Source organism: Notechis scutatus, chromosome Z (assembly GCF_049901735.1).
Source record: "Notechis scutatus isolate UNSWTSFEM ecotype Mainland chromosome Z, rNotScu1.2, whole genome shotgun sequence".
NCBI classification, from domain to species: Eukaryota; Metazoa; Chordata; class Lepidosauria; order Squamata; family Elapidae; genus Notechis; species Notechis scutatus.
The window spans coordinates 18,439,284-18,463,754 of record NC_142025.1 but is presented as its reverse complement, the minus strand read 5'-3'; the positions used below and the strand labels follow the sequence as shown (position 1 = coordinate 18,463,754).

General features: G+C 37.3%; 1 protein-coding gene across 3 annotated transcripts in view; it reads right to left on the bottom strand.

The window, feature by feature from the left end:
* KIF5B (kinesin family member 5B) overlaps positions 1-24,471 on the bottom strand; it is a 38,018-nt gene that overhangs the window by 5,200 nt on the left and 8,347 nt on the right. For 2 of the 3 annotated variants that reach the window (XM_087945542.1, XM_087945544.1), the window contains exons 4-23: positions 23,175-23,279; positions 19,498-19,546; positions 18,207-18,262; positions 18,034-18,121; positions 14,824-14,948; positions 13,094-13,198; positions 12,645-12,790; positions 11,918-12,066; positions 11,049-11,242; positions 9,866-9,934; positions 9,272-9,478; positions 6,738-6,881; positions 6,086-6,274; positions 4,702-4,819; positions 3,222-3,287; positions 3,018-3,123; positions 1,670-1,771; positions 829-889; positions 659-730; positions 457-561 (exon numbers count right to left, since the gene is read on the bottom strand). In XM_087945542.1, the coding sequence (XP_087801668.1) occupies positions 457-561; positions 659-730; positions 829-889; positions 1,670-1,771; positions 3,018-3,123; positions 3,222-3,287; positions 4,702-4,819; positions 6,086-6,274; positions 6,738-6,881; positions 9,272-9,478; positions 9,866-9,934; positions 11,049-11,242; positions 11,918-12,066; positions 12,645-12,790; positions 13,094-13,198; positions 14,824-14,948; positions 18,034-18,121; positions 18,207-18,262; positions 19,498-19,546; positions 23,175-23,279 (2,256 nt within the window). The remainder of the gene's footprint in view (positions 1-456; positions 562-658; positions 731-828; positions 890-1,669; positions 1,772-3,017; positions 3,124-3,221; positions 3,288-4,701; positions 4,820-6,085; positions 6,275-6,737; positions 6,882-9,271; positions 9,479-9,865; positions 9,935-11,048; positions 11,243-11,917; positions 12,067-12,644; positions 12,791-13,093; positions 13,199-14,823; positions 14,949-18,033; positions 18,122-18,206; positions 18,263-19,497; positions 19,547-23,174; positions 23,280-24,471) is intronic. The other variant, XM_087945543.1, reaches the window with a different exon arrangement.

Below are 24,471 nucleotides of genomic sequence, written 5' to 3'. Positions count from 1 at the left end.
GATGATCCTTTTAAGTAGATACTCATATGCAAGTGATTGATGCCTTGTTGTTGGTAGATCATTTGACCGATAAAGTGGGGTTTCTTTTTCTTTGTTGACAGCTTGTGGCTTATTGGGAGGGTGTGTTTCTCTTTCTCCAATAATTGCGCTCTAGTTGCTTTTTATTTGTTGGTTGTTGTTCAAAAGGAGGTAACTCCAGTTTATGTAGATGTTGATTGATTGCCATGTGATGGGCAGAACATTATGTGGAGCTAATCCTCTAATGCTGAGTATTTGTTTATGACATTTGATAGATCCATGTATCTATTTTCCTTTGTTACTGAGCTTTGGGGTTACTTAGGAAGATAGGTAAGTATTTTGTTATTATAGAACAAAGCTATAAAACTTTATAAAACTATTGTTAATGTAGCTTTTTTAAATGATGCAAACAAAAGTATAAGATTTTTATGGTTTTACCTGTTTGTGGACTTTTGTGAGCTGCTCAAGATTGTTCTCTAGAAAAGAAATCTTCTGTTTCTGAGCAGCACTGCCACCAGTATCATCTGAATCAATCTCTGCACTCTTTGATAAAAAAAGATATAATTGCAGTTCAGATTCTTGCAGAATGAAAATCCAAAATATTAAATTCATTTTAAAATAAAGAACCAAGTATGATTACCTTCTTAACCCTGGTGGCCAAATCTTGAACAAAGAGTTTTCTGAGATTATGCAGAGTCTGAAGTTCTTTGGCCTAACAGCATAAGAGTATTAGAATTAAGACTTCTCTTAGTAAAGTAGTTCAAGAATTTCAAAGATTCCACCTCCCTCTCCCCAGAATATACAGCTTACCACAGTCTCCTCTAAACCTTTTAGGTCTTGCCTTGCTTGCTCTCTTCTATCTTGCATAACACTGAAATCATAAAAATTAAAATTCCTTAAACTTTTAGTACTCAAGTCTCTGGGGATTTTGAAATAATACGAAAAATAAAACCTAAACTAATAAATCACATAAATAGGTTCCACATTTTTAACATTGAATTATATAAGAAAAATATTGATTAAAAAACAATGACGACCCTATGCAAATTTATACAGATGGAATTCTGCAACACTTTGGAAGCTATCCCTCAAACAAATGAAATTATTTCGCATTTTATCTATATTCTTTATTATATGCACTTGCAATAAATATTGCAGAAGCATGCATGTATATTGCATGAAACGTAATGGAACTAATGCAAAGTAATCCATCTTTAAAGCAATTATATTGTTCAAAGAATATCACAACCAACCACCTGCCAAAGCTCTAATTGCATCCATCTTCCATCTCAGAACAACTAAAAAAAAAAAACCATAAACCTGGCATACTAGCAATTATTAAGGACAAACTATATCTCCCCTATCTTTCTAAAAGAAAAATAATGAACATTTTTAAAATTAATATTTACTAAAATCCTGTTCTAAATAAGTTCCATAACTTCTAAGAACAGAAGCTTTTAAATTATTTTGAAAATGATATTTCCTAATCAACAACCATTTGTAGGAAAATATAAGACAGTAAAAGAACACAGTATCTCAAAATCAGAATTCACAGGCCTAGAAGCTAATTTTTTAAAAAGTAGACCAAAATAAATACAATCAACTGATTTGTATTATATAATATATCTAAATATAAATTGTCTTTACTTACGTAAGTTCATGCAATTTTTTGCTTTTTTCCTGATCCACATTTTTCAGCTTATCATGCTCAAGTCTCAGCCGTTCCTGCTCTAGTATTATCTTCTGATTTTGACTGAACACATGAATGAAAATTAAGTGAAGTAAGCAATTGTGATTATGTGCTCTGTGACATATTAAATTGATTACTAATTTTGATATCTCAAAACCAAGATGACAATTAACTATACAGGCCCTAACACTTATTATGGAACCAACTGATAACTGGTTTAATTCCCCACAGCTCTGTGCTACCAGATGAACTTAGTTGATTTTACATAAAAATTGTTTATATTTAGTAGGAATGTGGAAATTAATGCCCATTCTAACTTATCAAGCCCTTATACCCAAAGCCTCCTCTATGTTATCTGCAGCAAGATCTGTACCTCAAATCCAGTATTTCCAAACAAGGCTGTTGGGCTTGTTCACATCTTGGCCAAAAGACATAAAGTGGTATAAATCAAGTACAACCATTCTTGAAATCAATCAAACAATTGAAAGACCCTATAAGGTTAACTGGGAAAAATGCAAGCTGGCAAGGCAGAAAAGAGTATTGAAGTGGAATAATTAAGCTTGGGAAAGCCACTCCTGCAGACTTTCCTTTAAAATCTTATACCCTTTCCAATGGGACAAGATAACACAGACAGCACTGATGTCTTCAGTTCACAATATGGCTTCAGCCAATTCATTTGCTGTATGCCTTCTCTCATCACAAAAAAAGCAGAAGGAAGAAATCTTTAGCTGCTGTTTCACACTTTCTCTTAGTGGGAAATTGTACAGCAGCTCCTGCCACTTTATCAGTCATGCTTCCCTCCAACAGGGAAATTCATTGTGCAAGGTGAAAACAAAAGTGATGGTTTCTACTTCATCTTACATTTAGCTTTTGTTCTCCATGCCAATGGATACAGAGTATTTATTATCACCTCCTGCAGATGAATTATGTTCCATAACTGGTTCCAAATTTTTTAATCAAATCAGGTAAAGAGATGGAGTAGATCTAGTTCTGGAACCAGAACCCATTCTATTACCTAGACATGAAGAATACCATCGTTTCTTTGAAGTGGACGCTTTTATTTTATTTCTAATGTGCTTTTTAATTTTTTTGGGGTGGGGGGGAATTGCAAAACTGAAAAAAATGAATGTAGTAAAAATATTTCTGGCCATTGTGGTCACCAAAGTTTTATCCACCTCCTAAAAAAAGGCTGACATGTAAGTATGTAAAAATCAAAGAAAATGGTGCACTTAAAAATCTATTTCATAAGCAAAAATAAGTTATTCCCACCAAACCCACTCATTTTGACAAAGCACTGTGCAAAACTTACTCTTGCAAATCAGTAATTAATTTTTCTTTTGCCTCAATTTCATCTCTCAAGCTGCTAATCTGCTTCTGATGAGTCTCACGGTGACTTTGGATTTGCTGTTCAACTGCTTGCTAAAGAACCAAACGTTCTGGTTATTTTACAGCATAAGGATAAACAATGTACTTAGTTAATTCATTTTAAAGAATTATTAAAATGGAGGTTGACTTGCCTTGACCTCATTCGCAGTTTGAACTTTGTTCAGATGTTCCTTCTCCATTTCATGAACTTTTCCTAGTGAAGAAGGGGGGGGGAAATTCATCTTTAAAACACATGCTCAGTATAAAAAGTCCTTTAATACTTGTATCTTACATAAATACAAGTATCTTGAATGATAAAACTAGCAGGCAACCCAGTAAATATTCTGTTTCAGCAGACATCTCTGAGAAATTCACTAGTCAACTTGTCTTTCACACACATTTATTCACTGGACTTACGGATAGTCCTTCAATTATGAGAGAAATTAAACCAGAATTTCAATCACTAAGTGAAGCAATCATAAAGCATGACTTTATGTGACTTAGACACCGCAGTCCCCATTAGCATTATTATCAGAATCCCAGTGGTTGTTAGGCTTGGGCCAAACCCAATACAAGCCATTCCCGGCTTCCTTTCTTCCCTGAGCCTTGGTAAAGTAAGGGGCTGCCTCCTCTACCTTTTTAATTTTCTCCAAGTCTTCCAAAGCATCATGAGAATGGCATGTGCTGTTTGAGGAACAACATGAATAGACTTTGAAGAAGTCCTAGCCTGGCCAGCAATTGCTTTGCACAAGACCAGGAAGCACACATGAGCAATAGCGGAAGACTATGTTGGTCAAATGCATATAGCAGGCCTGTGAAGCAAGGCGACAGAGGCTGCTAGAGCTCTGCACTCTGGCTCACCATGTTGTGGTGACAGAGGAGCACTCCTTGGCGGCAGCACCAATGGGACTAAAGTAAAGGCTGAAGGATGGTGGAAGCCAGCTGAGACTGCTGAAGGCCCCAGGCCTCTACATCTGCCCTGGCGGCATCACCACTGAGGAGTATTGCTGTGTAATGCAGTCAAAAGGACAGAGATAGGAGGGTAGATAAGCAAATGGAGAAAGTTGAAACCCTCTGGTAGTAAATTTGGGTGCACTGCCCCCAAATCTTAATCATGTGAATGTGGGAATGCTGCAATTGCTGCAACTTCAGGGATTGGGTGGAAGTACTATTTGTTCAGCCCCCTTATAACTTTGTCACTGAACAAATGGTGACTCCGTAAACTGCTTAGAGAGGGCTGTAAAGCACGGTGAAGCACTATATAAGTCTAAGCCCTATTGCTATTTCCTTTACAACCTGAAAGCATAACTCCCCCCAACTCTTCTAATGAAATCATCCTGTTCTAATGAAATCATCCTGTGAGGTGAAGTATGCTAAGAGAGTGATTAATTCATAGAGCTTATATAGCCAACTGGGGCCTTGAACTTGTCTTTCTAGTCTAAATCTATCACTCTAATATAAATATACCCTCTTACATGTGCGATTAAAATATGCTTACTAGCAAATACATTACCATTCCCTTATTGCAGAAATGTATCAGTTAACATAACTTAAAACTTCAACTTCTCAGCTTATGAATCATGTTCTTAACCATCCACATAAAAACAACAATATAAAACAATACATACTTTGGGCGTGGAGCTCAACTAGCTCATCGTTAAGAGAATCCACAGACTCTTCAAGCTGTCTTTTCTTCTGTTCCACATTCTGAAGATATTCTGTAAGTGATTTGATCTTGGCTTCATGCTTCAAGATGAAAGCAGGATTGATATTTCAGTGAATTAGAGATATATATCAGAGATTTAGAAAACTGATAGTTTAAATAAAATATCAAAACACACATTTATTGAACAATTTCCAGAATATTTGAAGACTAAGTTGAAGAATACTTTCTATATCATATGTATTATGCAAAGCCACATGTGTCCTTTTTCAAATAATTCAATTTTATCAATCTTTAATATCTTTACTTTCCTTACTCTATTACTGAATTATAGGAGGAAATTTTATTCAAGAAACACTAATGATACATCAAGATGTAAAATAGGAACATGAGAATTACACTTGAAAAAGTCCAAGAATATGGAAGTCTACTAAATCCCTTGTGGTTTTTAAACTGCTCCATTATAAAAATAATTTGTGTTATCCAAATGGGGATAAATACATTTCCTTTCTACATTAAAGATGCTTGCTAAGTGTTTGATTAGGATTTTAATGCCATCCTGGGAAAGGAAAAAAAAACCATTGCTGCCCTAATAAAAAACAATCCATTCATCTGGATTCCTTGCATACTTTCAGATAGCATTGGGAGTAGCCAGCATTGGACACAGCTTTTTCCTTTGAATATGGTAATTACAATTTCTCTGTAGTTTAGAAGGAAAACTTGAACCTACAGATGCCAAGAAGAAGATACACTTTTATTACAACTGTAGCTTAGACATACTAAGAGCTGTAACCTAAGCTATAAAATATCATAATTGCTGAGATTTTGTATACTAATTGTGTAAAAAACCCACCAAAATTCAAACCCACCAAAAACTGCTCTCAAGCTCAATTTCAGTTATAATGTTCAAGCAAATAACATCTAATATTCATAGTTTAGAAACAGTTGTTCCATTTCCAATGTATACCCACATATCCAACTATTTTTGTACCAGAAATGGCATAATGAGCACACAAAAAGTATCAGTGATGTAGAGGAATCCCAAGATTTTCAAGCATTCAGAAAAAGTATTTTAAAATATTTTCAAGTCCAATAAGGACTCAGCACATTAACTGATAACAGAATACTAACTTTCTCTTCTCTACAGGAAGAGAAGATAGGATGGAAAATGAATGATACCCTCACTAATAGCCATTTTAAAATTGGGGTACCCTAATCCTGTTCTCCTAAGCTCTTGTATTATACTAAATAAGATCCTCAAATTCTCAGGTAAGATGACTATTGAAGAACATTATATTGGACAAGGTTGTTACAAAATATTTTAACAAATGCAATAAAATCAAATTTACCTGTGAAATACGAAGCTGACAGGCTGCTAGTTCCTTTTCATTTTCTTCCATTTTCTTATTGCTTTCTATTTGTGTACTTTCTAATTGCTTACATCGTTTTACCATAGTCTTTACTTCAGATTTCATTTTACTGATGTAGAGTCTTGCAACTGTGAATTCCTCATCTATCATACCAGTTCCTTCTGGCTGCTAAGAAAGAATGTTTAGCTCCAAAAATTTGAAGTTCATATATTATTTAACATTAGACGATTTCCTTCCTATTAAAGTATAAAACACATTCTTAATTATGAAATTCTATTTTAAATAAGATTGTAGCAAAAGCAACATACAAACTATATCTAACTCCATTTCCAGATTTTGGGCATTCTGATTTAACACTAACTATTTACAGTTGATTTCTTATAAACTATGGTTATTGATAGTTGCTATATTGCCATCAAAATAACAGATGCTCTCATGGGAAATGGCAAGCATACTTTTAAAGTTGTCTTAAAAGAAATGTACATTTATGCAATATTTCTCATGCATAAATTTTGTAATGAGTATTTTTAATGATAAATTAATAATGAAAAGAGAAGACATAAAATGATAGGGATGTGCCACTCAGGGACAGGAAGGATTTGGAATCTTAATGGTTCATTAGATGGCTTACCTTTACATCGTTGTTTCCAACTGCAATTCCTATTTCTGCAAGATCTTTTAACAGAGATGCCATCATTTCAGTTGCACGTTTTTTCTGATGATTGGTCATTTCTTTAAGTTTTTGAAGTTCTCCATCTATACTAGCTAATGTTATCTGGAACAGGAAAAAAATGTTACCCAGATAACATTATTAGCAGCCAAAAATCAATTAGAGTTCTGTCTTAATTCCAAGAACTCCAATTTTCATTCAAGTAGTCATAGTTTGTTTCCTAAGGGAACATTCTTTCTAAGTTCCGTGAGTCTCTAGAATTATTCTCATTTTACTCCAAAAGATTGGCATGATCATGAAAGATTCTGCCTCGCTGTCAGTCATCATTAAAGCCATTGGGCACAATTATTCCGTCAAGCTATTGAAAGTACAAACAACTGCCAACTCCCATAAACCACGAAGTATTGGTTGCTTTTTTTTATTTCTTTCCTTTCTCTGATTGCTAAAGCCTTTGGACAATGCTGTTCAAGAAAAATATAATCTCAGAACTATTAGAAGCAGAAAATGGAATTCCTGCATTTAACTCTTGCCTCTGCACCTATTTATCTTTGGCATTTAAACCTAATTTATAACCAGATGAAAAAGTTCTATAGCCTAGAAGCTGCAACTGACTTATGATGATCCTCAAATATTTTACATTTCAATGTGTATGAAGGCAATCATTTTAAAATACAAAATTGAGAATAAGTTACATTTTAAAAATGGGTATGCAGAACCTTATACTCCCAAATACAAGTTTCTGTTTGAAGTTTCTTAACATGTCAGTGAAAATCAGACAAGATGCAGCAAGCCCATGACATAAGGCATATAATTAAATAGAGCCCTCTGGGAAGTTGTGTATCCTAGATACAATCCATATGGGGATCTTTATATAAGATGTTTCAAACGATGAATAGTACACAAAGTTGGTCAAGTATACAAATTACCTTTATGAATCCATGTTATCAGAACCAAATTCTTTGATATACAAAATTGTATGCAATATAGTAAGACCCAAAGCAATGTGGAAAGGTACTACTGCAAGTGATTGTACAGATCCATACATATTTTTAACAAATAATACAAACATACAGAGGCTGCATGCTATTTTTCTGACAGCATTGGTTTGCTTGTATTTTGAAATAAGCAATGTGCAATCTAATGTTTGGGACCCAATTTCTGCCTTTTATTCAATTTCTCATTAATATTAAAGTGTGTCACTAACATTAACTGGAATATACCTTCTATGAAACATATATTAAATACAGTGAAAAAGAATGAAGGTATTATAACATTATACTGCCTCAAATTTTCAATTGTTCTCAAAAAGGTTGTATCTCTGAAAGAAGTAAACATAAATTTGTTCTAGTAACAATACTACCAATTAATTAGAGCAGTTGGTGATACTGCATACCTAGAGCATAATTGTAGGGTCCAGTTGAATTATATTATTAATAAAAAGACATTTAATTATATATAATTTTTATCAAAACTTTTAAACAAGATAAAAGCTAATATAAAAGTAATATAAAATAAGGGAAGAAGAAAATTAAATAAAAGAAAGTGAAAAGTGCACAAAAAAGAACAAATTAAGGGAAAAAAAGAAAATATAAAGAAGCAGCTTCTGATATTCTTCACAGTGTTGTAAGTACAAACATATTTTGACCTCTCTAAAGTTATATTATACTGCTTTTTTCCTATTAGGAAGGCATTTAGAAGTACTTTCCTGAAGCTATATTAGTGCAAGCTAAAGAAATGTTCCTATCATTTTTAATCATTTAATTTGAACATCAGGTGTCCAACATATCTATTTTTATAATTTAATCCACATATGGATTTGAATAATAGTATATATAGTTAACATAGCCACCCAGAATCACTATTATAGTAAGCTGGACAGCTTATTTATTTCATTCCTAGGCAGCCCATCTCATTTTCATTATCAAGCAACTCTGGATAGCTTAAAGGTAAAGATTCTCCTCGCACATATATGCTAGTCATTCCCAACTCTAGGGGATAGTGCTCATCTCCATTTCTAAGCTAAAGAGCCAGCGCTGTTTGATGATGATTCTGTGATCATGTGGCTGGCATGACTAAACACCGAAGGTGCATGGAACGCTGTTACCTTCCCATTGAGGTAGTCCTTATTTTTCTACTTGCATTTTTATATGCTTTCAAACCGCTAGATTGGCAGAAGCTAGGACAAGTTACGGGACCTCACTCCGTTATGCAGTGCTAGGGATTCCAACCGCCAAGCAGTCAACCTTTCTGATCAACAAGTTCAGCATCTTACCACTGAGCCACTGCATCCCCTCCTGGATAGCTTACAATGCTATAAATAACTGTAAAATAATTAAAAGGTTAAAACATTTAAATACAATACATTTAATAAGTAAACTTAATGTTAAACAGTATTTGGAAAAAGACCCAGGTAGGAGAGGTTTTCAGTTAGTAGTCAATACAGCGTCCACCTGACAACCAAAATTGGTTTATTGAAGAAACTCCTATTATCTTACCGATTTCTGATTCAATTCCTCACTTAGTATTTCATACTCCTTTGCCTTGTCTTCAACTTCTTGTGACTTTTGATCATAGTTGACAGCAAGTTCCTCAAGGGCCTGGAGAACTTCTTTTACTTCTTCTTTAGAAGCATCATTTTCAGCTTGAAGGCGATTCAGTTCAGCTTGCATATTGTCTTGGTCCCGTCTGGTAGATGCTAGAAGCTATAAAAAAAAGACCACTAGTAAATATTTTTAATAGCTGTTTCTTAAGCAACAATGAATATAAGCTTAGGGTAATTGATTGCCAGGGTAAAATGTACCTACACAATTTATTTTAAGGCTCTATAACGACATTGCTCACTATTTTAAATCTTGTTGGGCTCTAGATATTTACAGACCTCCATTCAGTAATTTGTAACATAGGTCCACAGAAACCATTATTCTAATAAAAAATGTTGAATCTTCTTTTGTAAAGTATTGATACCATGAGCTATATTTCTCCTACTTTAGTAACAGAAATCACTTTTTAACAATAAGCAATGTATTTATTTTGCACCATTATGCTTTTTTTTATTCTGTTCACAGTATGTAAACAGTAGTAATAGTCACCTCTTCCTGATCCAACATCTGAGTTTTTAGTTTTTCTACTAATTGGCTTTGTTGATTAATTTCTTCATCCTGAACAAAAAAGGAGAAAGATAATTATTCAATGTAACATTAAATAAGCATTAATTAATCCTATTTAATATCAAGAAAACAATCAGTATCTAAAAAGCATAGTCAGATGTTCTACATGTCAGGTAGCTTTTATTAACATTTAAGTGAACTTCAGAAGTGTTCCTAATGCCAGGAAGTTCCCTCTTTCAAATCTAAAAGGACTTTTCAATGTAATTTATAAGATAGGATGGAAGCAATTCTATCACATTTGTTTTGTCTTAATAGAAATAATAATTATAACCTAGATCTGACCCAAACTTTGAAGATGCTCAGAGAAGTTCTTTAGATCATGTCAGATTTTCAGAATATGAATGCTTATTTGAAAAACATGTAAGTATATATATTTCCCTCTTAGATCAGCACCTCCTTTGATTGTATCAATGGCAATAAGATGGGACCGTCAATTTACAAAAACAGCATGCACGGAATAAATTGAATCAAATTAATTTGAGTGATCAATAACTTGCAATTATTCATTCCATTTTCTCTGCCAAACACAATTTGGTCTTTGATATATTAATTTCCAGATCCATAGTTCTCACCGCATCATACAATCTAGCATTCATCCAAAATAGTTTTGGTTCTCAGCAAAAAAAAAAAGAATAATTTACATACAAACATACAGCCCTCAATCAATATATCTAACTTTATGATGGGCACACTCATAGTCCTTCCCCTAAATATTACCATCTGATGGGAAGTAAGAAGCATGCCTTTACATGGTAATCTCGGCCTGCTGGTACAACTTGCCCCTTGAAGTTTAGCAGGTCTTTACTCTCTTAGTCTTCTGTAAAGCCTTGAACATATGACTTATCTCCCAAACAGTAGGATAAGATTGGATAATTGCACATTAGAAGATAGACCTGGTACCAGTTCTTTCTTGTTTTTAATGTTTTAATCTGTTCAGTTTTAAACTTTTAGTATCATTTTATATATTGTTTTAACTTCTGTTTGGGGACTACCTAGAGTTGACTGGCAGATAGATAGCTATATAAATGTTTTAAAGAAATATGTAAATTACACAAGCAATTCATTCATATATATACATGCATTATATATAGCTTGTAATTCATACCTTGTCATCTAACTGTTTATACACTTTAGCCATTTCTTCTTCACACTTCCTCCTTTCAGCATCAGTAAAATTGCCAATCACTCCAATAGTAGGAGTTGGGGTATCATTAATAACCGTAATATCTTTATCCACAGCAAATGCTTCCAAATTAGCTTTTTCTTTGTCAAACTGTTCCTCAAGAGGTACAGTCTCTCCTTTAAAACAGAAATTCCCCAGGATATAATTACTTTCAGGAAGAAAATGTTAAAAAGTGACTTGACTTTAGACAAGCATTTATTTCATGAACTTTTATTGAAATTCCATTATTCATATTTATAAAAGCCATCTAGATATATAAAAATACTACCTTTCTGGACTGAATTCAGAATGTTGATATATGCACAGATTAGAGGTGGTATTCAGCAGGTTCTGACCAGTTCTGGAGAACCGGTAGTGGAAATTTTGAGTAGTTAGGAGAACCGGCAAATACCACCTCTGACTGGAGATTTTACAGTATCCTTCCCCTGCCACGCCCACCAAGCTACTCCCACAGAACCAGTAGTAAAAAAAATTGAATCCCACCACTGGCACAGATGAAATTTAAAACAATTTAGTATTAGAGCATGTCACTGATACTCTGATCTCTTCATAAGACTTCTGCCTGATCAACAAATATATAGAATATTTAGCTGCAACACTGTAGTGAATTTTACTTAATTTCAATGCTATACTGAAAAAAGGCCCTGATAAGACCAAGATAACTGTAAAAGGTTGGAATGCCTTGCAAATCCTATTACAGTATATGAGTTATTTTTAAGCAAAAGCCATGATAATGACATTTCACATTTAATAAAAAGTGATCTCAGAATAGAAGGCTGTGAGTAACTCACCATTGCGCCATCTACTGAGCTCATTTTCAAGCCACTGGATAGTGTTACGTAGTGTTTTATTTTTCTCCTTTTCTTTTTCATATTTTTTCTTCCACTGTTCTGCAGTTAATTCTACATTAACACACACTGTATTCTTGATAGTCTTGGCTCTATAAAGGCAGATTCAAGGTTAACTAAATATAGGATTGTTTAAACTGATAGAAGATTTAAATGTTAATTTTCAACCCTAATCCATTTTTTGAATAATTAAAACAATATGTACATAGTTTTATCATCTTCACAGTATGGCACATTGTATCTAGTTCATCTTTTGTATGATTATGAAAAGCTCAAGACAACCATATAACAGAAAATAACACTACTTGCAAATAGAAGTGTGGCAAAATAAGCCAAGTAAAAATAAATCTATTTACATATAACTTTGTACCCCAAATATACATCAATTTGTATTTTTGTATCTCAAAAATACATCAATCAGAAATGTATACCCAAAGGTCTAACTTTCTGATTATAATAATTGACAAGGAACTTAGAGAATCAAATACTAATAAGCTTTACTAAAAATACTTTAGTGAAACAAGTTATTAGGCAAAAATATTTGTACATGTATATTTTATATGTACATGACAGCTCAAAACTTGATTATTCAGTCTTTGTGGCAATTTAAAGTCTGTTTCAATGCAATCATTCTGCTTTTACAATCTCACACTTAAGATTGTTCACTCACCTCTGACCAAATAACAGTGTAGACTTTGTTTCAGATTCATTGTAAGATGATGGGGAGCAGCAAATAACAATTGTGGTTCTACAATTGCCTCCTAAAGAATCTTGTAAAATTCTGGTCATTTTACTATCTCGATATGGAACATATGCCTGCAAATAAGAAAGAAGTTTTTTTAAAAAAACAACAACACTTGAACCTATTATAGGTTGAGAATATTTTGTATTTTCCCAAACCAAGAATCATTTAAGTTTGGTATGGTATTTTCAACAGGAAGTTCTTCTATGTAATTTTGCATAGTGCTATAATTATGCATAGTGTAATTGAGCATATTAAAGTTATTAAAATATTCAATACATACTAAAGCAATAAAGGGAATTAACATGAGGACAACACATTTCCTAGCTGAAATTAAAACAATTTGCATCAAGCATTTGCAAATCAGATATACTTACACTATTTTCAGCTAAAGCAGAAATGACATTTCCAAGAGCTGATAGAGATTTGTTGATATTTTTAGCCTCATCCAATACTGCACCTTCTGCTCCAGTTTTACTAACCTAAAATAATGTAAAAATTGTAAGGCTAATCAACCTATATTTTACAATTTTTGCATTGTAGTTAGACAAATGTAATATAATAATTGCCACTATGACATTTCTTTCCATGTATCCTCATCCCAAATATGTTCCTGATAGTTTTTCAAAATTATGGAGAATCTGCCGGATCTATAAGTAAGTCACTTGCCCTTTTAAAAGCTCTAGCAAGTGTTTAGAAGAGGAATACTGCAAGTACATGTAGCCCATATTAATATGCAGTGTTAAAATTATAAAATGAATCAACAAAGAATCTAGAAATGTATTATAAAAATTATAAAAAATGCAAAATGAAACAGCTATTTACAGGTAATCTTATGACTGCTCTTTTAACAATGGTCAAAAATTATGATGGCCTCATAAACAGTACTTTACAGCCCATAAAGCATTTCCAGCCATCTGAAAATGTTGCAGTTCCCTTGTCATATGATTGAGATCTAAGTCCTTGACAATGTGTTCATACTTTATCAACTACCCTGAAATGATGTGATTGCCACTTGCAATCTTCTCCACCAGCTTCCCCAGAAAGTTGCAAGCTGTGGCCATTACCAAGAAGACTCCCTCTCATCTCTGGGAGTTGGTTGCCTCCTGAGAGGATCTGAGCTCCTTCAATGGGTTGCAGAAGTGTGTATCTGGAATCCTGATGATTTTGCCCTTTCTCCTGCACACCATGAAAGTTCCCTTTTTTACAAAGAGAGGAGCTGAATTCCTTTGACAGGCAGCTCTTTTAGGCAGCCCTCAGAGATGGAGAGTCAGCATGGTTAAAGTAAGAAGAGTGGGGTGACTGAGATGGGTGGAGATGGTTCAGCACAGGCTGCATAAGAGTGCCCCTTCACTCGAGCTGAAAATTTTGCTTCAATTTTGGCAGGGACGATTTTCAGCTCCTGAATAAAACATCGCAGGGTCTTCCTGACCCTCCTGAATCACTCCTTGTTCCTTACCTGAGACTTCATCCATTTAACAGCCCATACAATTACTTAACAATTGGGAGTACCAGGATTGCAATTGTTGAGCCAAGCATGACATCTCACTTAAAAACTATTTTGTTCAGCAACCAAGATTCGGATCCCAATTTGGTCATAAGTCGAGCACTTTTGTATTTCTCCCAGTTTTCCAAGTAAATGTTATAAATAATCCCATCATACAGGTAGTTGTGTATCTAAATCTAACAGCAATACAGAATCTTATAATATTATAACATTTAAGGTCTGCTTATGTAGTACCCAATCAACATGAAAATCCATATAATCAGAAATAAAAAGAATCATTATAAACATAGACATACTCTTGACAGCATTTCTCAGGTATGGTGGTAGTTCTTCAAAGAGCTAGATAACATAATATATAATGGTACTGCTGGTGCACTGCATGTTCTTATCACTACATAATTCTAAACAATCGTGCCTTTTGTGAATTGCCTCCTATCCTCAAATGAAAAAAACTTCCTTGCCTTAGAGAATGGGAGAAGAAATACTGAATACCTTAGGTGCACTTTTCTCTAATATATTCAAGGCAGAATGAGAGCGCTAATGTTGAAAGAGGGAAATGATAGATTATTTTCATGTTTTTTTAAAACAGTAAACTATTACCTTTTCACTACCTGCCAAGTCTACAAGATAAAGTTTTCCACTCAATTTCTGTTCTGTTTGAGTGTTTTCTTGCTTTACATTAATGAGAAAGATGCTATGACTTCGAGAGCTATGTTCATTCATATCTGTAAAAGAACAGTTTTAAGGCTTTATAAATGTCCATTCTGTCAACAGCCTATACTTAATAATTGAACTATAAGTGTCTCATAAATCAAAACAGAATAAATCAATACATGTAACAAAAACAATATATCCCTTCATCAAAAAGAACTGTATCAAATCTACAAAATTGAATCTTTTATTTTTAAAGCCATATTTATTTGTCATTGCAATAAGGAAGTATATAAAAAACCTAGATAGTCTTAAGTTAACTTGATTCCTTGTAACTATCTGGACAACACCAAAGAAATGGCTCCCCCCACCCCCACCCCCCAAAAAGGAAGGATTCAGTTGTAAAATTCTTAAACTGTCTTTCCCATCCTGGTGTCCTTCAATATATTGGATTATATATGACAATTTATAACCTGTATATATAAAAGAATCATAGCCCTGAACTTTCTAGTTAAAAAATAGAAAATTACTGCTACTTAAGTTACTGAAAATGTTGCAAAGAATGACTTTTCCTTGAAGGAAAAGATTTCCATCAGCATGGGAAAAAAAGCCAAAACAGCCTTTTTTCTGTCACTAGCAACCAGCAGAAAATGGATTGTAATATATTGCTAATATATTTTCATCCCCCATTTCATTCAGGAAAACAAGTTATCCCTGACATGGAAGAGAAACATGGGAAAAGATAAAATTTAGGCCAACATTTAAAACCGAATTAATTTTATTTCTATTGTATGTATTTATCGTTTAAGTAGTTATCTGAATTATTGAGATCAGTTGTGTTTTCATTCAGAGAATTTTTAAAACAAATGTGCAATTGAAATCATAGCTTTTTCTTTTAGATTTGATGGATGAGCGCTTAAAAAAAAACACAGGACTTTGTTTCTGTATATGGTAAAAGCAGGGAGACTTTTATAGGCATAGAAATACCGTGTTTCTCACAAAGTGAGGCCGGGCCTTATTTTTTTTGACCCCTGAAAAAACGGCTAGGCCGTCTTTTCGGAGGTAACTTAATTCCCCCCCTTGCATCCTCGGGTGGGCAGGCGGCGACAGCTTGGATGCTGACCTCGGCGTTGGTGGGGCACTTTGTATCAGGAGACCTTCCGCTTTCCCTTCTCCCTTGCTGCCGCGGCGTTTAGGAGCAACGCTGCGGCATTTGGCGCAGCCACGTGCGGCCAGCCAGGGCTCCTCCCTGCAACCGGAGCCCGGCGGAGACACTTGGCTTCAGGCGCTCCTATCGCCGCCTTCCCTTTGCCTTCGAAGGTAAAGCCAATTATTTTAAAAACAACGCCCTACTATAACAAAGCCTCCTGCCCGAGAGGGCAGCCCAACCCCACGTGGGGAGGCGAATCTCCTGGGGCCGCAGCGCAGGATCGGCCCACCCTGGGAGAAGCACCCAGCCACCATCCCTGCCTGGGCGCCGGGCAGAGCACGAAGAGCTTTGCCTGGGCGCCCAGCGCTGCTGACAGGCGGCCCGCCTTCCCAGCAGCAGAGCTCTCACCAAGGCAGCGGCGCCTCCCCGCCGGACCCTCCGCTCATCCCGCCAGGGCCGCGTCACAGCCGTGTGGGCTGGGCAGAGCCAGGAAAGTGAGCCGCGGTGCGTGTCTGCCTGCCAAGCAAAAAGAGCCAGGCCGACCTGAGCTTGGCTTCCTTCCCAAGTCCCTCCAGCGTGAACCCGAAGGGGCCACCGGGAGAGGCTGCCCGAGGCAGTGATAGTGCCCACCTGTCCGTGGACAGGGAGGCGAGGTGATGGCAGCGCCCGAAGCCGCCCGTCCTTTCCACCCCTCGCCCAGCCCGTCCCTGTCCCCACGCATCTCCAAATGTGCTGGCAGCTCCAAACGCTGCAGCAGAACGGGCATCAGGCAGAGGCGCTGACTCGGCGGGGGCTCAGCTCGGGAGGACGTGGCGCAGGCCGTGCCTTGCCTCCCTGTCCATGGATGGGTGGGCGCTATCACTGCCTCGGCAGCCTCTCCCGTGGCTCCCTTCGGGTTGGAGGGACTTGGGAAGGAATCCAAGCTTGGGTCTGCCCGGCTCTTTCGCTGGCAGGCGGGCACGTCCCGTGGCTCGCTTTCCCAGCTCTGCCCAGCCCGCATGGCGCCAGCGCGGCCCTGGTGGGATGAGCGGAGGGCCCGGCGGGGAGACGCTCGGTGCCTTGGCAAGAGCTTTGCCGCCGGGCAGGAGGGCCCACCTGTCAAGCTGCGCTGGGTCCCCCAGGAGAAGCTCTTCACGCTCTGCCCGGCGCCAGGCAGGGATGGCGGCTGGGTGCTTCTCCCAGGGTGGGCCGATCCTGCGCTGCGGCCCCAGGAGATTCGCCTCCCCACGTAGGTTGGGCTGCCCTCTTGGGCAGGGGAGGCTTTGTTGTAGTAGGGTGTCATTTTTAAAAGAATTGGCTTTACCTTCGAAGACAAAGGGAAGGCGGCGACAGGAGTGTCTCTGCAGGGCTCCAGTTGCAGGGAGGAGCCCTGGCTGGCCGCACATGGCTTCACCAAACGCTGCAGCGTTGCTCTAAACGCCGCGGCAGCACGGGGAGAAGGTAAAGCAATGGTGCAGAAGGTCTCCCGATACGAAGTGCCCCACCAACGCCGGCAGCACCATATCCGGGTATGCAGCAAAAGTACTTCCTAACGGCAAGCCCCCCCCCGCCATTCCCCCCCATTTCGCATGTTTAATATAGGCCTTAATTTGGGGGGAGGGTCTTAATTTGATTTTATGCCAATAAAACATGCTGGGCCGTACTGTTGGAGAAACACGGTAGCAGGGTCCAGATTCCCACAATTGAAGCATGGGTGGTGAAGTTAATGGATCTGGCTGAGATGGCGAAGCTAACTCCTATGATTAAAGCAAAGAACTTGTCTAGCTTTGTTTCTATGTGGAGACTAATCTTGGACTTTCTACTTGAACCTGAAAGAAATGAAATTAATTTGTGGATTTCATGACATTTTTATTTGCCTTTCCTTTTTTCTTATTCCTTGCACATTCCTTTCCCTCATTTTTTTCCTTTTCACTTTCTTTTTTTATATTTTATCTTTACCCACTGGAAAAAATGCTAATTCTTAGAGTAATTTGAATATTTAAAAAATTAAGCTAAAACAAATCACTTACTTGTAACTGCTACATGCCTGTTTGATTTTCCTTCATCTATGGTATCCATAACTTCATCTGGACTACATACAAACCGTTCAGTGCAGCCCTGTGAAAATATATTTTAAAACAATCAATAATTTTAAAAAATACATCTAAAGAATGCAAGACACATACTCAAATCTTATACTCACCTTCACATAAGGTACTCGGTTTTTGTCCTCATGAACGGAAAGATTGGTCTTTGAGACTAAAAAGGAAAAAATTACAATAGTTGATATTTACTCATTAAATAGATGCCTAGGACTAAGCATATTTTGTTTTTAACTGTGATAGTGGAGATACTTTTGATGAGAGTACGACAATAAAAGCCATTTCTTTTTACTACTTGGACATACTTACTTATAACTGGGGATATAAGCTATTCTCATATTAATAACTGTTGTACAAAGGTAATTCTCCACAAATACTGGATATATTTAATACTACCTTAATGTTGTTTTGTAGCAATTATTCCATAATGTAATTATTCCTTTATTAGACAAAAGAAGTAGAGCTCCATTTAATTAGTTATAAACTTGACATTTGTAAAATTTGCTATTAAAATTTAGGTCCATTATTGTTTCCCCCCACTAAGTTTTAAATACCTTAGCTTTCTTTCCTAGGAAAAATACTGTATTTACATCAATTTTACATTTCATACTTTCTTCTAATCGCATTGCTAAGATGAAGTGACAATTATTCAAACTGCAACTTTATAATTTATACAATAGCATTACAGTATTCACAACACAGGCTAGCCTATTCTCTTCAAAATTCTGATCTGTTTTAGCTTTCATTACAAGTCTTTTGTGTTCAGCCCCGAGATAGTTTTTGCTTAACAACTGGGACTGACAACTCCATTACTAAACAATGAAGTTGTAAAGTGAAACATCAGGTAACCACATTGGACTTGCAATCAGTTCTGCTGTAATCATTAAGCTAATCCCACACGATTATTATGACAGTGATTTGCCAATTACTGCTCCAGCTTCTCCACTGACTTTGCTTGTCGGAATCCAGCTGTGAAACTTGCAAATGGAAATTGCCTGACTGTGGGAACTGCTGCCATCTAAGCTTAAGAACCAGTCATAAAACTACTTTTCCAGTACTGTTATTAAGTTCAAACAATTGCTAAACATGAAAGTCATTAATTAAGGACTACCTGTACAAAACAATATTACCTTATAAAATGTAACACTAAACTCCTAGGCATTTTGCCACTAATCATGAATTTTAATAAGATATAATTTCCTTTATCTGCTACTTCTTTAATTCGTCCATCCTCATCCTATTATACATGCACATCAATGTCTTACTTCCTCATTAGAATCTCCAAACAATTCTCAACTGCACTAATAGACAATACATTTAAGAGCAAGTTCATTTATGTTCGTTTACAAGAAAACTACATCTATTCATCTTCAAAACAAAGAATATACTCACCATCCAAAAGGTCCCTTATTTTATCCAAATAAATTTCAAAATATGATACCTAAAAGAATGTGGCATAAGAAAACTGTAACTTTTCACTTATGCAAAAATGAATATATATTAAAATAATGTACCTATGATTAAATTATAAACATGAATACAATATTCTGAACCATTTTAGCAGAGTGTTATATAAATTACAAATGTTAAAAATTTAAAATGGCACAATTTTCAAGAAGTGGATCTGTGACAATAAGACCTGAAACTTAGAAAATCAAAAATGAAGCTGCATCTTAGTAAAAATGTCACTAAAGTTAGAATCACTGGGTTATTCAAAATTTGTGAACTCAAGTACATGTGAAAAACAATAATTCTCTTCCTAAAATTGCAATATTATGTGTGATAATATGTATAAATAACATCACTATAACCCTTCAAACACAAAATATGTAATCTTTGCAGTAAAGAAGTACTATTCTCAAATCTCTATGGTATTTCAAACTATAGAAATTAGAAAGTGTGAAGACTAATCTTACCCAAGTGTATTTACCCAAGTATCAAATATACTGTTTTAAGGCAAGCAGTCATCAATTTTTGGAAGATAGAATTGATCTTTCATTCTTACACCCAAGAATACTTTCTGATTGGCTTTTAATAATGTGCTTGCTTTAGTAAAGTTTAGTAAAGCGTAGTAAGAAAGTAAACTCTGGCCTGTATCTAATTTCTAAAGGACTTTACAGTTTGCACAATGGGAATTTGGATTGCTCTTACAACAGGAAATTTCCTGTGCTCTAAATACCTCCAAATTATTTCAGAGGGGATCTCAACCTCTCAAAAGCAACTCTGGATTCTCTTTATTCTTGCTATCCATCTAAAGGGTCACTGAGAGGACTATTCAATGCATCTAAAAATATATGCTCTGAGCCAATCTAATCATTCTTAAAGTTTAAAATTATAAAGTTCTTATGAACTTGATTGAGGCATACTCTGATATGGCAGTTTGGGGAGAGTTTGACCCTGCTGCTCTCAATGTAGTGGACAGCGTCACTGGGCCTGTAAAGGCTGCCCATGTATTAGATCAGTGGTTCCCAAGTGGGCGGTACTGCCCCTTAGGGGGTGGTGGGATTCCTTGGAGGGCGCTAAGAGGCAAGGTGGCCAGCAGGGGGGCACTAAGAGGTGGCAGGGGGGCACTGGAGGTGGGCCCCTCGCAGGGCACAATTCATGGGTGGGATTCTACTGGTTCATTACCATTCCCAGTAGTTTGGAGAACTGGTAAAATGGGCCCCTAGCAGGCCCTGCTCCTCTCTGCCCACTCCTCTGTTCCCTGCCCAGTCAGTCCTTATTGCGCATGCATGACATCGCGTGCATGCGTAACAATCACTGACGGCCACAGCAGCATGTTAGAGAAGCGGAGCAAGCAAAGCTGGAGGTCAGTAATTTTCGCTGCAAAAAGCATCCAGATGCCGCGTTTTTATTTGGTACAGCTGGAGTCCAGATGCACTGAAAAAAACATGTGGCGTCTGGAGGCTTTTTGCAGCGAAAATTACCGACCTTCGGCTTTGCTCTACTTCTCCAACGTGCCACCGCCGCTGTGTTCTAGGCACCGGCCATGGAGGCTCACCCCCATTGACTGCTGCACCACTCCGCTCAGACTTGCTTGGGCAAGTCTCTCCACTGCAGTGGGCTCAATGGTGTGGATCTGCGGGGCCGGCGCCTAGAATGTGGCTGCAGTGGCACGTTGGAAAAGCAGAGAAAAGCTGGAGGTCGGTAATTTTTGCTGCAAAAAACCTCCAGCCGCCGCATGTTTTTTCCGGTACGGCTGCAGTCCAGCCGCACCAAAAAACACGTGGTGGCTGCAGGCATTCGTGACAAGGGCGATGTGGGCTGGCGGGGAGCCCAGTGACAACAATGGCTCAGCTCTGGCTTGCCTTCCCTGGCAGCCAGCCACGGGAAGAAGGTAAAGTCACAACCGTGGGACGACAAAAGAGGCAGTCATGGGGGAGGAAATGGGGAGATTAAGGGCTGGGGCTTCTGAAAGGGAAAATGGGGTGATGCAGGATTTGCCCAGGCCTTTGAAAGATTAGGCCACACCTGCCTGGGCAGAAAATAGGTAGATAGGTTAAGGAAGGGATAGAGAGACAGGGAAAGAGAGGGAATGAGAGAAGGAGAAAGAGAAAAGAGAGAGAAAGAGAGAGAAAAAGAGAAAAAAGAAAGACAGAGAGGGAAAGAGAGAGAGAGAAAGAGGGAAAGAGAGAAGGAACAGACAAGAAAGTAAAAAAAGGGGAGAGAGAAAGGAAGAGAAAGGAAGAAAAGGATAGACAAAGAAAGAGGGGGTTGGAAGGAGGGTACAGAAAAAGATAGAGAGGGAAAGAGAAAGAAAGAGAGAAAAAGAGAGAGGGGGAATGAGAGAAAGAAAGAGAGGGAGGGAGGAAGAAGAAAGTGAATGGAGGGAGGGAGAGAGAGAAAGAGAGGAAAAGAGATAAAAGGAAGAGACAAGAAAGAAAAGAAAGAGAAAGGGGAAAGAAAAAGGGAGAAAGAAAGAAAAAGAAAGAGGGGGATCGAAGAAAGGGACAGAAAGAAAAAGAAAAAAGAAAGAAAGAGAGAGAGAGAGAGAGAGATGGAGGGAGGAGAAAGTGAATGAGATATTTAGTCCAATCATCTGCTCCAGCAGGGTTAGAAGGGAGTGTGCATGTGTGTGTGCGCATGGCTGTCAAAACTCCAAAAACAGGTCAAGTAGCTCTGGGGAGATCAGTCATAAATTAGAACACTTACTAAGCAACTGGCCATTAAGCGAGGACCACTTATATTAGGTTTGCTAGTCACATGGCCACCTGGCCATGCCCATCCAGTCACATGACCACCAAACCACGCTCATCTGGTCATGTGATCAGCAAGCCATACCCATCCAGTCACATGACCAAGCCACACCCACAAATTAGGCCAAATTAGGGGGCATTGAGGATGAGTTTGTAGCACCAAGGGGGTGATGGACTGAAAAAGTTTGGGAACCACTGTATTAGATTATGTCCTTCTAACTGGCCATAGCTATAGTAAATTCATTCTTTGATAAAGAGTGGTTCCATCTGTGATTAAGGAGATGGTGCGTCCCCTTCTCAAGAAGCCATTGCTGGACATATTATTAATGGACAATTTTCATTAGGTCTCCAATCTTCCCTTTTTGGAGGGAAAGCTGTTGTGAACATGGTTAGATTCAGCTTTGGGCAATGGAGGAAGTGGATTATCAATTTCTCCAGATCACTTTATAGTGCTGACACAGCACTAGTCACACTTACAAATTGCCTCTAAAAGAATTGGGATTGTTAGTCTCTCAACAGTTTTCAATACCAGCAATCATAGTGGACTTCTGGACCAGCTTAGGGATTTAGAAGTGTTGGGATGGTCCTTTCTTTCTGTGGGGCTGGGGTTCCAGTTGGGTGTTTGGAGGGCAGAGATATTTAATTATAATCTAGATTATGAAATAATACATTAAAGATTTGCTTATTCCCTAAGGCCCTAGGCCAGGGCACTCTTTGAACCCATTGAATTGTGAAAATATATGAGTGGCCTCAGATGTGATGTTTCTTTAATTTTTATTTTCATGGCTTTTATCTGTTGTTACAATATGCTAGCCATCCAGTTTTATATTGCCAGGTATACATTGATATAAACAAAATGAATGAATAAATTACCTTAATATGAAATTCCAAATTTTCATCCATGGAATAAATATAATTAAAGATATCTTGCACTATTCGTGGAATAATCCCCATTCCATCTGGATCATGCAACTTCCCCTTGAAATAAAGATAAATTTAATTATTGCCATGACTGCATATTTAGTCTGAAAACAATGAATAGGATTTTTGAAAAACTATACTCACGATCAGCTTATAATTCAAAATTCAGATAGTCACTAATTCGCTGGTCTCCTCATAACTTGACTACTGCAATATATTCTACATGGGATTGCCCTTGAAAACTTCAACTAATCCAGAATGCAGAATTCAGCAACAGGCAGTGATAAGCATGCTTTGATGTGTCCATGTAACACATCTGCTTCACTACTTGTGTAGTTGCTAGTTCGTTTCCACTGTGATTCAAGTTGCTGATTGCTAGCTATAAAGTCCTATGTGGCATAGGGCCTGCTTACTTGAGGGACCGCCTGGCTGATCCCATCTGATCTCTGAATGCCTTCTATTAAACATTGACATTTTGTGACGGGAAACACACAGCATTTGCACTCTAGAATGATGTTTAAACAGCCCCAGTCTACTCATGGTTCTTTGAAACCTCTTTGGATTATTGGGCTTGTTTTTTCTTTATTTCTATCTGCTTTGTCATTTTCTCTTTTTTTGTTGTCACTTCCTTGCTTTGAAAAAATTTTTAACAATATGTAAACCACACAGAGTAACCAATCATCAGCACACATATAAATTTAATAAGTTATTAATTGCTGTTATAAGAAAAATGTATAGGCATGATCCAGCTAAATCTAATCACTTATCCATTAATTTCAACTCTGAGAAATAACTGTTTTATTTTTTCCACCGACATTGATGGAATGTAATCAGGGGTGGGTTTCTACTGGTTCTATGCCTGCTGATGTTTTTGCCCACCCGCCCACCTGGGCTCTTACCTGATCTTTATTTCCTGATTTTTCAACTTCAGCTGCTGAACGAGGCACAGCTGCAGTTTAAAAAGCAGGAAAAGAGGGCTGTTTCAAAGGCTGCTTCTCTGCATGCAGCATGCTGATGACGATTTACAAGTGAGCGGCTCACAGCTGTGCAGGAAAGCTGGTATACCCCAAACCGGTAGTTAACCCTGTCGTATCCCATCCCTGAATGTAATACAATTTACAAATGATCATTATACCATATAGAGATAATCCTTGCTTAACAGTAATTGGGACAATAATTTCTGTTGCTAAATGATGAGATTATAAAATATGATGTCACATAATGACATCACTTCATGGTCACAATCCTG